At 40.5% G+C, this 12,091-nt stretch overlaps 1 protein-coding gene across 1 annotated transcript; it reads left to right on the top strand.

Moving 5' to 3' along the window:
• Positions 1–618: 618 nt before the first annotated feature.
• On the top strand, positions 619–7,247 carry FAM200C (family with sequence similarity 200 member C). Its single transcript, XM_008984272.5, has 2 exons — positions 619–1,033; positions 4,858–7,247. Exon 2 carries the CDS (start codon positions 4,907–4,909, stop codon positions 6,689–6,691), a length of 1,785 nt encoding a protein of 594 aa, XP_008982520.1. The 5' UTR covers positions 619–1,033; positions 4,858–4,906; the 3' UTR covers positions 6,692–7,247.
• The last annotated feature ends 4,844 nt before the right edge of the window (positions 7,248–12,091 follow it).

Below are 12,091 nucleotides of genomic sequence, written 5' to 3'. Positions count from 1 at the left end.
AAAGGACTATATTCCAGTTTATTTCTTTCAACAATGTTTCCTAGTTTCTACTTGGGATTTTTCTCTCAAACCTCTCTAAAAATGGGTTTACTTCTCGAAATCATGTTGTCGAAAGAATTTTAAATAAAAATCTTTCCTCTGAAATGGATGATGATGACTAGGAAATTCATCCCCATGTTCCCATTTATGGGAAGTGAGGGGATCACCCCGCATGGGCAACACTACACCAGCTATGGAAGCTCATCCTCCACTGCCGAAATGTTTAATCTGAGATTACAATGAGCGTCCTCTTTTTTCTCATTTATTCCACATGGAATGTGGTAATTATCAAGAGTTTTATCTCCAAGCTCAAAGCCAGACACAATATAAAAGTTTGAGTGCTCTGCATGTTAAAAAGAACTATGTGGACTTTACAGCTCCTTCCATTCCTGAAATTCTACAGTTCATCCTTTCTGGCAGACACAACAATCTCCAGTCCCACGTATACAATCTAAAAAAAATTGGGGAGGGCCAGCGCGCATGCTCAATACTCAAGCCAGCCAGCCCGTCCCACAGCCAGTTGCTCCTGCGCCTGCGTACGGGAGACGCCTTGCCCAGTTTGCGGGCGGGAAGCAACTTAGAGAACCCGGATGGAACTCGGGCCTGGCTGATCAGGGGTTTGTAGCGGATGCTTCTCTCTCCAAGCGCACCGCAGATTCCTGTTCGAGGGTGGGACCTGAGGAACCATCGCCCGCCTAGACCTGGTTCCGACGTCGAGAGGCTGGGCCCTAGACTGAGCGGAGAGCGGCACTGGAGCCTGAAACGGGCTCTCAAAAGAAGCCCGAGCATCCCTTGGGCCTGCGCCTCAGGCTCGGAGACCGGCGGGCGGAGACCGCGCTGAGTCTTTTCTTTCCTCGCCGCTGGCGTTCTTAGCTTACCCAGGAGGCTCTAAAAGTCTGCGTCCTTAGCAGTAATACCACCAGGCCCTATCAATTAAGAGCTGCGTGTTGTTTGCATGCATTCTTGTAATTAAACCTCCCAACAACCCTGTAAGGTAGGTACTGTTATCCCCTCTGGAGGAACTGAGGCTTGGAAAGGTCCCAGCTTGTAAGCGACAAAGCCACGATCCCAGGCGTTTGCCCCTGGAGCGGCTGCGCAGCCACCAAGTTCCTGCCCGCTTCCTCCTGGCTATCGATTTTAACTGTAAAACGTAATAGTGAAATGCTCTGCCTCCCGGAACACCTGCGCCTACCATGGTCTTGCATACGCAGTGGCTAGATAGAAGTTGACTTATATTTGGCTTGGAGTTTTAGGCTTACAACTGCACTTTGGTGTTTTCCATATATATTAACAATCCCTAATTGCTTTGTGAGTGCACTTTTTACTGATTTTTCTCAGTTGTGATACTTTCATACCTACTCATCATAAACTTGCAAAAACATTTTACTGTTATGTCAGATCTAAGCATCTGAAGATAATCTCTCAGAAGAATCATTCTTAAAAATGAATGATGCCTATTTTAAAATAATGCTTTTAATTTTTTTATTATTGGAAGTTTCCAACATACATAAAAATAGAAAGTGTAATGATGTGTACACATCCAGCTTCAAGAGTTACCAACTTAAGGCCAGTCATTTCTTTTATTTCCACCCCGTTTTGTGCATGTTTGTAAGTTATGCTAAACTACAGTATTTCAAAAGAAATCCCAGACATCTTATCATTTCAGCTGTAAATAATTGTCTGTATCTAACAAACAAGGTATTTAAAAACACAACCATTATCAGGCCTGTTTAACAGTAATTCCTTATGATGATGATGCTTTTTTAATGTTTACATTTTTTAGGATATTGCAATTCCTAAATACCACAAAAGTGCAAGGGCAGATTGTAAGTTTCTAAAAACACAAGCCTCTTGGGCAGTAAGTTCATCTTTGAGGCTCTTGAAAATGCTTGCCATCTCTTCTCCCATTTTGAGAGGACTGGAGGAGAATACTATAAATTGATTTTCCTAAAACTTCTTTTGTACATAACGGATAAATTTTAAATTAAAATATATTTGAGATACATAGTCAAGGTGGATAGGAATGGACTCTTAACAGATTTTTGTAATGATTTCCAGTTTTGTTTTGTTTTGTTTTGTTTTTGAGACCATCTCACTCTATCACCCAGGCTGGAGAGTGCCGTGGCGTCGTCTCGGCTCACTGCAACCTCCCCCTCCCAGGTTCAAGTGATTCTCCTGCCTCAGTCTCCCAAGTAGCTGGGATTACAGCCCGCCACCATGTCCAGCTAATTTTTGTATTTTTAGTAAAGACAAGGTTTCATCGAGTTGGCCAGGTTAGTCTCGCACTCCTGACCTCAGGTGATCCACCCTCCTTGGCCTCCCAAAGTACTGGGATTACAGGTGTGAGCCACCATGCCTGGCCTTTTTTTGAGACGGAGTCTGGCTCTCTCACCCAGGCTGGAGTGCAATGGCATGATCTCAGCTCACTGCAACCTCCGCCTCTTTGGTTCAAGCAGTTCTGCCTCAGCCTCCCGAATAGCTGGGATTACAGGCGTGCGCCACCACATGCAGCTAATTTTTGTATTTTTTTTTTTTTTAAGACGGGGTTTCACCATGTTGGTCAGGCTGGTCTTGTACTCCCAACCCCAGGTGATCCGCCCACCTTGGCCTCCAAAGTGCTTGGATTACAGGTGTGAGCCACCACGCCCAGCCAATTTTTTGTATATTTAGTAGAAATGGGGTTTCACTATGTTGGCCAGTCTGGTCTGGAACTCCTGACCTCAAGTGATCCGCCTACCTCGTCCTCCCAGAGTGCCTCCCCACCACTGGGGGCCCCTCTTGTAATGATTTCTTTTCTTTTTTTTTTTAAAGACCGGGTTTTACCACGTTGGTCAGGCTGGTCTTGAATTCCCGACCTCAGGTGATCCGCCCGCCTTGGCCTCCAAAGTGCTTGGATTACAGGCGTGAGCCACCATGCCCGCCTCTTGTAATGATTTCTAATGTGACTAAAAACATTTTCCTTTATTCCCTCTGCCTCCCCAAATATACATGATAAGTATGCATTAATAGAATACTGAAAAATAAGCATTTTATGGTAATGTTGTAATTTTATTAATTAGAAGTGGTTCTAAGCAAAAGTAGCCATGTAGTCTCATTACTGGACAAAAGAAGGCTTAAGATCAGCTCTTTAAACTTCAGGTTGTCTTTTTTGGTTGACAGACAACCTCCAATTTAACAGGCTTATAACCATGTAACAGGTCAACTTAATAGTTTTATTGGAGTACATTTTACAACTAGTTCATCTTGGTAGATCCACTTGAAAGCTAATGCTTTAAGTAGATACTCTTGGCTTACTTGTGATTTTTATTTTAATGGCCAAAGTAGGTATTCAGATTTAAATGTGTACCTGTTACTTAATTTCAGCCACATTCTCTGGCCCAGAACTTTGGAAATTTTGGGATCACTTATTTATCTTGGAGATAGAATGTTTTCTGAGGTATATTTGAGCCTACCTGTGGATTATGCCTTTACTCATTTCTAAAGAGAAAGAGAAAAGATATGGCTTTCATCTTTAGGTGTTAACTTTCATAAGAGGCTGTCATCAACTCAGAAAATGTAGAAAATTTAAATATCTATTAAAACATTTGGACCATTCACTTGGGAACCTAGAATATTTGTTAGCTAGGGATGGTTTGAAGGATGTTTTTATTCCCCTAAATCTGACTACTTAACCAGGAGGTGTTTGAGGATCACCTGTACAACATCATTTCATATCATTTTGTTCTGCTTTTGGAGAAGATGATTTATTAGTTCTAAGGTAGTGCAGAGACATGTACACTTTTAAAGGGGTTCCCAGTGATTGTGATGATATGGTATCTCTTGTCACAGATCACTGTTCTAGTTACTATTTATAAGAATTATCTAAAATACTTAACTTAGAATACAGATTCTATGCCCCCACTTCATAACTAGAGAATCAGAATCTCTATTCAGATAGGACCTTCTACATCCTATTGTTGGGTTAAACAGAACCTTAGGAATGCTGCTTATTTTTAATGTGTGTTTGTGTGTGTTCTTTCTCAACTGCTTTTACTGAGAGGTATTTAGATGGAAAAGCATCATGAAATTCCTTATTGTACTTAAGGATATTCTCATATGAGAGGGATTTTTCTGAAGTCTCAGTAGCAACAATAGTTGTGTTTCTCCTGAGCAAGTAAGTTTTTTTCTTTTTTTTTGACAGAGACTTGCTCTGTTATGTAAACTGGAGAGCAGTGGCACGATCTTGGCTCAGTAGTTGCGACTATAGGCGTATGCCACCATGCCCAGCTAATTTTTTGTATTTTTAGGAGAGACGGGGTTTCACCATGTTGCCCAGGCTAGTCTCGAACTCCTGAGCTCAGGCAGTCTGCCCACCTCGGCCTCCCAAAGTGCTATGATTATAGGCGTGAGCCACTGCTCCCAGCCTACACTGATTCTTAACTGAGGGTATGCATACATATTTGGAGCTGAGTGGAAGGAGGTAGTGGTAGTGAGATGCCCTTTCCAGGGTTACAAAATGCACTAGATTTGTTTGTAGCATACGTTATTGAAAGCAAGTTAGGCCATACCTGTATTCACCAATAAATAACTAACTTGTCTAAGCTCAAATTTCCCATATATAACTTACTAGCAAATCATTTATTCCAAGGCTTTAGCTATGAGTTGCTAGCCTTAAGTTGAACTATACCCTGTCTTGGCTTACTTCGAATTGGCGTGCTGCAGGCTATATCTTGGCATGTACAAAATAGCATGTGATGACAAAATAGCATGTGATGTGGCTTTATTTTAATTCAGTTAGCCACTAGTTTTTAATGTGTGGGTTGTATTTTACTCCCAAAGCAAAATTCTGTGGCATCTCTGGAATACTACCTGAGAATTTTTGTGTGCCATGTCGAAGAAACGCAAATGGGATGATGACTATGTTCGCTACTGGTTCACCTGTACAACAGAAGTTGATGGAACTCAGCGCCCACAGTGTGTGTTGTGTAACTCAGTATTTTCAAATGCTGATCTCAGACCATCAAAACTGTCAGACCATTTTAACAGACAGCATGGTGGTGTAGCTGGGCATGATGTCAATAGCCTGAAGCATATGCCCACACCATCTGATCAGAGTGAAACCTTGAAAGCATTTGGAGTTGCATCTCATGAGGATACTTTATTACAAGCATCATATCAGTTTGCATATTTATGTGCCAAGGAGAAGAATCCTCATACAATAGCCGAAAAGTTAGTGAAACCTTGTGCACTGGAAATAGCACAAATAGTTTTGGGACCAGATGCACAAAAGAAGCTTCAGCAGGTACCCTTATCAGATGATGTGATTCATTCTAGAATTGATGAAATGAGCCAAGATATCTTACAGCAAGTTCTAGAAGATATCAAAGCCAGTCCTCTTAAAGTGGGCATTCAGCTTGCTGAGACAACTGACATGGAGGACTGCAGTCAGCTAATGGCATTTGTGCGATATATAAAAGAAAGAGAGATCATAGAAGAATTTCTCTTCTGTGAACCATTGCAGCTATCCATGAAAGGAATAGATGTGTTCAATCTCTTCAGAGACTTCTTTCTGAAGCATAAGATAGCACTTGATGTGTGTGGCTCTGTTTGTACTGATGGTGCCTCCTCTATTCTAGGAGAAAATTCTGAGTTTGTTGCCTATGTGAAAAAAGAGTTACCTCATATCGTGATCACACATTGTTTATTGAACCCTCATGCACTTGTCATAAAGACATTGCCTGCAAAACTGAGGGATGCTCTGTTTACTGTGGTGAGGGTAATAAATTTCATCAAAGGGAGAGCTCCAAATCATCGCCTGTTTCAGGCTTTCTTTGAAGAAATTGGCATAGAATATAGTGTCCTCCTTTTCCATACTGAAATGAGGTGGCTTTCCCGAGGCCAGATACTTACTCATATTTTTGAAATGTATGAAGAAATAAATCAGTTTCTTCACCACAAAAGCAGTAATTTGGTTGATGGCTTTGAAAATAAAGAGTTTAAAATTCACCTAGCCTACCTCGCAGATTTATTCAAACACTTAAATGAACTCAGCGCATCTATGCAAAGGACTGGGATGAACACAGTATCAGCTAGAGAGAAGTTATCTGCTTTTGTTAGAAAGTTTCCATTTTGGCAAAAACGAATTGAGAAAAGAAATTTTACCAATTTTCCTTTTCTTGAAGAAATAATTGTTTCAGATAATGAAGGAATATTCATTGCAGCTGAAATAACACTGCATCTGCAACAATTGAGCAGCTTCTTTCATGGCTATTTTTCCGTTGGAGATCTTGATGAGGCAAGTAAATGGATACTGGATCCATTTCTTTTTAATATTGATTTTGTCGATGATAGTTATTTAATGAAAAATGATCTTGCTGAATTACGAGCTAGTGGCCAAATCCTAATGGAATTTGAGACAATGAAGCTTGAGGATTTCTGGTGTGCTCAATTCACAATGTTTCCAAACCTGGCAAAGACAGCTCTAGAAATCCTTATGCCATTTGCAACTACATACCTTTGTGAGTTGGGATTTTCATCACTTTTACATTTCAAAACGAAGTCCAGAAGCTGCTTTAATCTGAGTGATGATATCCGTGTGGCTATTTCAAAAAAAGTTCCTCGTTTTTCAGACATCATTGAACAAAAGCAGCAGCTACAGCAGAAGTCACTGTAAGCTGATATACTTTTTTAATGTGTAATTTTAATCTTAATATTACAAAATTAAGCTGTAATTCTGTTTCTTTCCATTCATATTTATGATACACTGAATTCTATGTTTGAAAACATTTAATGACTTTAGCTTTGAATGAGGCATGTGAAAGTGTGTTTTGAGAATAAAAACACAAAAGCAGAAAAGATGAAGTACTACTGCCTAGTTGCTATCCTAAGATTTTCCTGATTCTGAGTTTCTGTTTAACCTGTTCATGAGGTATGTAAAAAAGATACCTAAGCACTAGAATATCCAGTTAAATTGTACAATCGGCCGGGAATTAAGCCAGGAGAAAAGAGAAGACTTCCCAGAAGTCAAAAAGGCAAAATGACAGATTGAGTTCACCCATCTTTGTTATGAAGAAGCTAATGAAATCAGAAGAGAATTATGAAATATAATGGGAAAAGGAATGATCTGGCTTATATAAGAGTTTTTAAAATATACTCTTTGGAGTTAGTCTCACAATGTCCATTCCTATAGCTCCTATGTTATGAATATTAATAAATAGCCTAATATATTAGTCACTGTTTGTCATCTTTAAATTACTTCAGAGCTCCAAGTTATCAAGACTGCTGAAAAGGAGATTCCTTACCCTAGAGATTCTGATTAGCAGGTCTGTGATAAGGTCAAGGATCCTCATTTGTAACCAGCTTTCGTAACTAGATTCCCTACATAGAAATCTATGTAGGCCAGGTAAGGTGGCTGATGCCTGTAATCCCAGCACTTTGGGAGGCCAAGGTGGGCAGATCATGAGGTCAGGCATCCGAGACTGTGGCTAACATGGGGAAACCCCATTCTTACTAAAAGTACAAAAATAAGCCGGGCGTGGTGGCGCATACCTGTAATCCCAGCTACTCAGGAGGCTGAGGCAGGAGAATTGCTTGAACCCAGGAGGCAGAGGTTGTAGTGAGTCAAGATCATGCCACTGCACCCCAGCCTGGGTGACAGAGGGAGATGCCTTTTTCTTTTTTTTTTTTTTTTTTTTGAGACTCTATCTCTGATAATTACTTTTCTTATATTTAATTTTAAGGTCATTGATAAATTTTGAAAAGGAATATAAATAGAATAAAGATATAATCTTCATGGCCAGCAGATGTCACTCTCTGTGTGGCTTTGAATGAAAGCAACTTTACTCTCATTACAGATTTTGCCAAATAGCTGATTTTAAGCATCCCTAGAAAAGATACTAGTGGCTCAAATTTAAAATGCCCCACCTGGCCCTCTGTGGACTCAAAATTGGCAGGCAGAACTCTGGTGGAACCAGTAACCTCCAGACCAAGAAATCGCTGAAAAACACAGGTGAGAAAGAAAATATAAGTGACTTTTTCTGTAATACTGACAAGCATGTGGATTTTGGCATCCTCACTGTTTGTCTAAGTCACCAAAAGCTGCTTAAAGTTAGTGACTAATGGGTCAGCATTTTGGGGCATGAACCAATGGGAATCAAAACTAAATAGACTTATACTTTTAAATAGTGAACTTGATGATACTTGAATTGTATCTTTATTTTATTTTTTGAGACAGAATCTCACTCTGTCACCCAGGCTGGAGAGCAGTGGTGTGATCTTGACTCACTGCAGTCTCCACTCCTGGGTTCAAGACATTGTCCTGCCTCAGCCTTCCGAGTAGCTGGGATTACAGACACCCACAACTGCATCTGGCTAATTTTTGTATTTTTAGTAGAGACAGGCTTTCATCATGTTGGCCAGGCTGGTCTTGAACTCTTGACCTCAAGCCATCCACTCCCAAAGTGCTGGGATTATAGGCGTGAGCCATTAAGCCCAGCCTCAATTTTTAAAAATAGGCTCTGAGGCCAGGTGCAGTGGCTCACACCTGTAATCCCAGCACTTTGGGAGGCTGAGGGAAGAAGGCTGTTGAGGCCAGGAGTTCAAGACCAGTCTGAGCAACATATCAAGACCCTGTCTCTACAAAAAATAAAAGTAGCTGAGCATTGTAGCACATGTCTGTAGTCCAGCTACTGGAGAGACTGAGGCAGGAGGATTGCTTGAGCCCAAAACATTGAGGCTGAAGTTGGTCATGATGGTCCCACAGTACTCTAGCCTAGGTGACAGAGTGAGACACTGTCTGAAAAAAAAAAAAAAAAAAAAAAAAGACTGGTCACAGTGGCTCACAGCTGTAATTCCAGCACTTTGGGAAACTGGCAGGAGGATCACTTGAGCCCAGGAGCTTGAGACCAGCCTGGCCAACAAAGTGACACCCTGTCTACAAAAATTAGCCTGGTATGGTGGCATACACCCATAGTCCTAGCTACTTAGGAGGCTAAAATAGGAAGATCACTTGAGCCCAGGAGGTGGAAGCTGCAGTGAGCTGTGAATATGCCACTGCACTCCAGCCCAGGCAACAGAGTGAGACCCTGTGTCAAAAAAAAAAACAAAAAAACCTCTGGATATTTATAGTATACAGATTGTTTTTGTTTGTTTGTTTTTAAGCACTAAATTATATTAGATATTATGAGCATGGCTTTAATATCTGCCAGGCATTTAGAAACATAGAATTTGAAGCTTTCAAAGTCTACCTTAATTTGAAGGGCAGTATAAGGTTATTGCCTATTGTAATTTGTACTTCTAAGAAAAAAGAGAGACCTCAGGTTTTTTTTACTTTTGTTTTACAAATTTGCCATAAATCTTACTATAATTCAGCAATGGATTGAGTCCTATTTCGCTACTTACTAACTGTATAAACTTTGTAATTTTTGCCATATAGGAATCAAGAGATCTGACAGTCTGATCATCTTGTTTTGACCTGCTTAACATTCATTCATTAACTTGCTTCTTTTAATAGTAACATCCAGCTTTTTCTTGAGGAACTATTTTCCCCCCGCTATCAGCCCATATGACCCCCCCCGGCTGGTTAGCTCCAGTACCTTTGCTGGAATTAATGGGGAAGATGCTATACGTGCTAAACTAATAGGATATGTCTGGACTTCCAGTGGTCAGTTTTGCTACCCGTATTAGGGTTCTTCAGAGATTCAGAACGAATAGAATGTATGTACATGTAAAAGGGATTTTATTAGAAAGAATTGGCTCACCTGATCACAAGGCAAAGTCCCATGATAGGCCATAAGCAAGCTGGGGATGAGAGAAGCCAGTAGGGATTCAATCTGAAAGCCGCAAAACTGGGGAAGCTGACAGTGCAGTCTTAAGTCTGTGGCCAAAGGCCCTAGAGCCCCTGACAATCCACTGGTGTAAATCCAAGAGTTCAAAGGCCAAAGAACCTGCAGTCTGATGTCCAAGGTCAGGAGGAGCAGGAGGAAGCATCCAGCATGGGAAAAAGAAGGAAGCGAAGAGACGCAGCATGCAAAAGCTATCCTGACTGCTTTGTTCTAGCAGAGAGCAAATGTAAGCTGTAAATGCTTACATTAAAACGAAAAGTCATCTAGGCGCAGTGGCTCTGCCTGTAATTGCAACACTATGGGAGGCCAAAGCAGTTGGACCACCTGAGGTCAGGAGTTCAAGACCAGCCTGACCAACATGATGAAACCTTATCTCTACTAAAAATACAAAAATTAGCTGGGCGTTGTGGCAGGCACCTATAATCCCAGCTACTTAGGAGGCTGAGACAGGAGAATCGTTTGAACCCAGGAGGCAGAGGTTGCAGCGAGCCAAGATCGCACCATTGCACTCCAGCCTGGGCAGCAGGGTAAGACTCTGTCTCAACAAAAAAAGAAAGAAAAGAAAAGTCAATAACCTAAACTTCCACCTAAAGAAACTAGAAAAATAAGAGCAAACTAAACTCAAAGCAAGTAGAAGGAAGGAAATAATAAAGATTAGAGGGAAATAAATGAAAGTGACAAACAATAGAGAAAATCATAGAAATTAACAGTTGGTCCTTTGAAAATATTAACAAAATTCAAAAAGCTTAAGTTAGACTGACCTAGGAAAAACAGGAGAAAGAGGGGACGTTACTACCAACCTTACAGAATCGAAGGAAATATTTTGAACAATTGTATACCAACAAATTAGATAACCTAGATGAAATGGAAAAATTCAGAAGGCACAAACTCCCAAAACTGACTCAAAGAAAAAATAGAAGCTCTGAATAGACCTATAAAAAGTAAAAAGATTGAGGCAGTAATCCAAAAAAATTCGAGGAATTGGGGAAAGTCTTAGGACCAGATGGTTTTGCTGTCATCTGATGAATTCTACAAAATATTGAAAGAATACCAATCCTTCACAGATTCTTCCAAAATGTTGAGAAGGGAGGAACACTTACCTCATTCTGTAATATCAAACCAGACAAATAACATCACAAGAAAACTACACACCAGTATTCCTTATGAAAATTGAAAAGGGAGGAACACTTACCTAATTCCGTAATATCATACCAAACAAATAGCATCACAAGAAAACTACACACCAGTATTCCTTATGAAAATTGAAAAGGGAGGAACACTTATCTCATTCTGTAATATCAAACCAGACAAATAACATCACAAGAAATTGACAGACTTGTATTCCTTATGAATATGCTTATTAAAATCCTCAATAAAATACTAGCAAACTCAATCCAACAACATATTAAAACTATTATACATTATGACAAAGTGAGATTTATTCTAAGAATGCAAGGTTGGTTCAATGTGAAAGCAAACCAGTACAATACATGAAACTAATAGAATAAAAGAAACCACATGATCATTTCAACAGACAGAAAAAGCACTTGACAAATGCAATATCCTTTAATTTAAAAAAAAAAAACAAAAACTAGAAATAGAAGGAGACTTCCCCAACTTGATAAGCCTTTATAAAGAACCCACAGCTAACATACTTAGTGGTGAAAAAAAGCCTTTCCCACAAGATCAGGAAAAGACAGTACTGTCTATTCTCACCACTTGTTTTTTTGAGACAAGGTCTCGCTCTGTTGCTCAGGCTGGAGTGCAGTGGCACAGTCATGGCTCACTGCAGCCTCCACCTGCCAGGCTCAAATGATCCTTCAGCCTCCTGAGTAGCTGCAACCACAGGCACACACCACCATGGTAGGTTGATTTTTTGTATTGTTAGTAGAGGTGGGATTTTCCCATGTTGCCCAGGCTAGTCTCAAACTCCTGAGCTCGAGCATTCCGCCTGCCTCAGCCTCCCAGAGTGCCAGTATTATAGATGTGAGCCACTGCTCCCAGCCACCACTTGTATTTAACACTGTACTTGGAGGTTCTTGGCAGGGCAATTAGGCAAGAAAAAGAAGAATTACTTCTTATTACCATTTGTTATTGGACATAGAAGCTCTAAGAGGTGTACTCGGAGCACGCACTGGTGTCCCAGACATAGTCTTTCTTGCTGCCATTGTGTAGCAGCAAACCAGTTTCTCCTTGGTAATCATAATTGATTGCCTTAGCCAGTAAAGTAT

The sequence above is a fragment of the Callithrix jacchus genome, chromosome 2 (assembly GCF_049354715.1).
Source record: "Callithrix jacchus isolate 240 chromosome 2, calJac240_pri, whole genome shotgun sequence".
NCBI lineage: Eukaryota > Metazoa > Chordata > Mammalia > Primates > Cebidae > Callithrix > Callithrix jacchus.
The sequence above is the reverse complement of the archived record's forward strand: the minus strand, read 5'-3'. Positions and strand labels throughout refer to the sequence as shown.

Excerpts from the sequence above, each read along its gene's own strand:
- FAM200C (XM_008984272.5), top strand. The coding sequence starts at position 4,907 with ATGTCGAAGAAACGCAAATGGGATGATGACTATGTTCGCTACTGGTTC.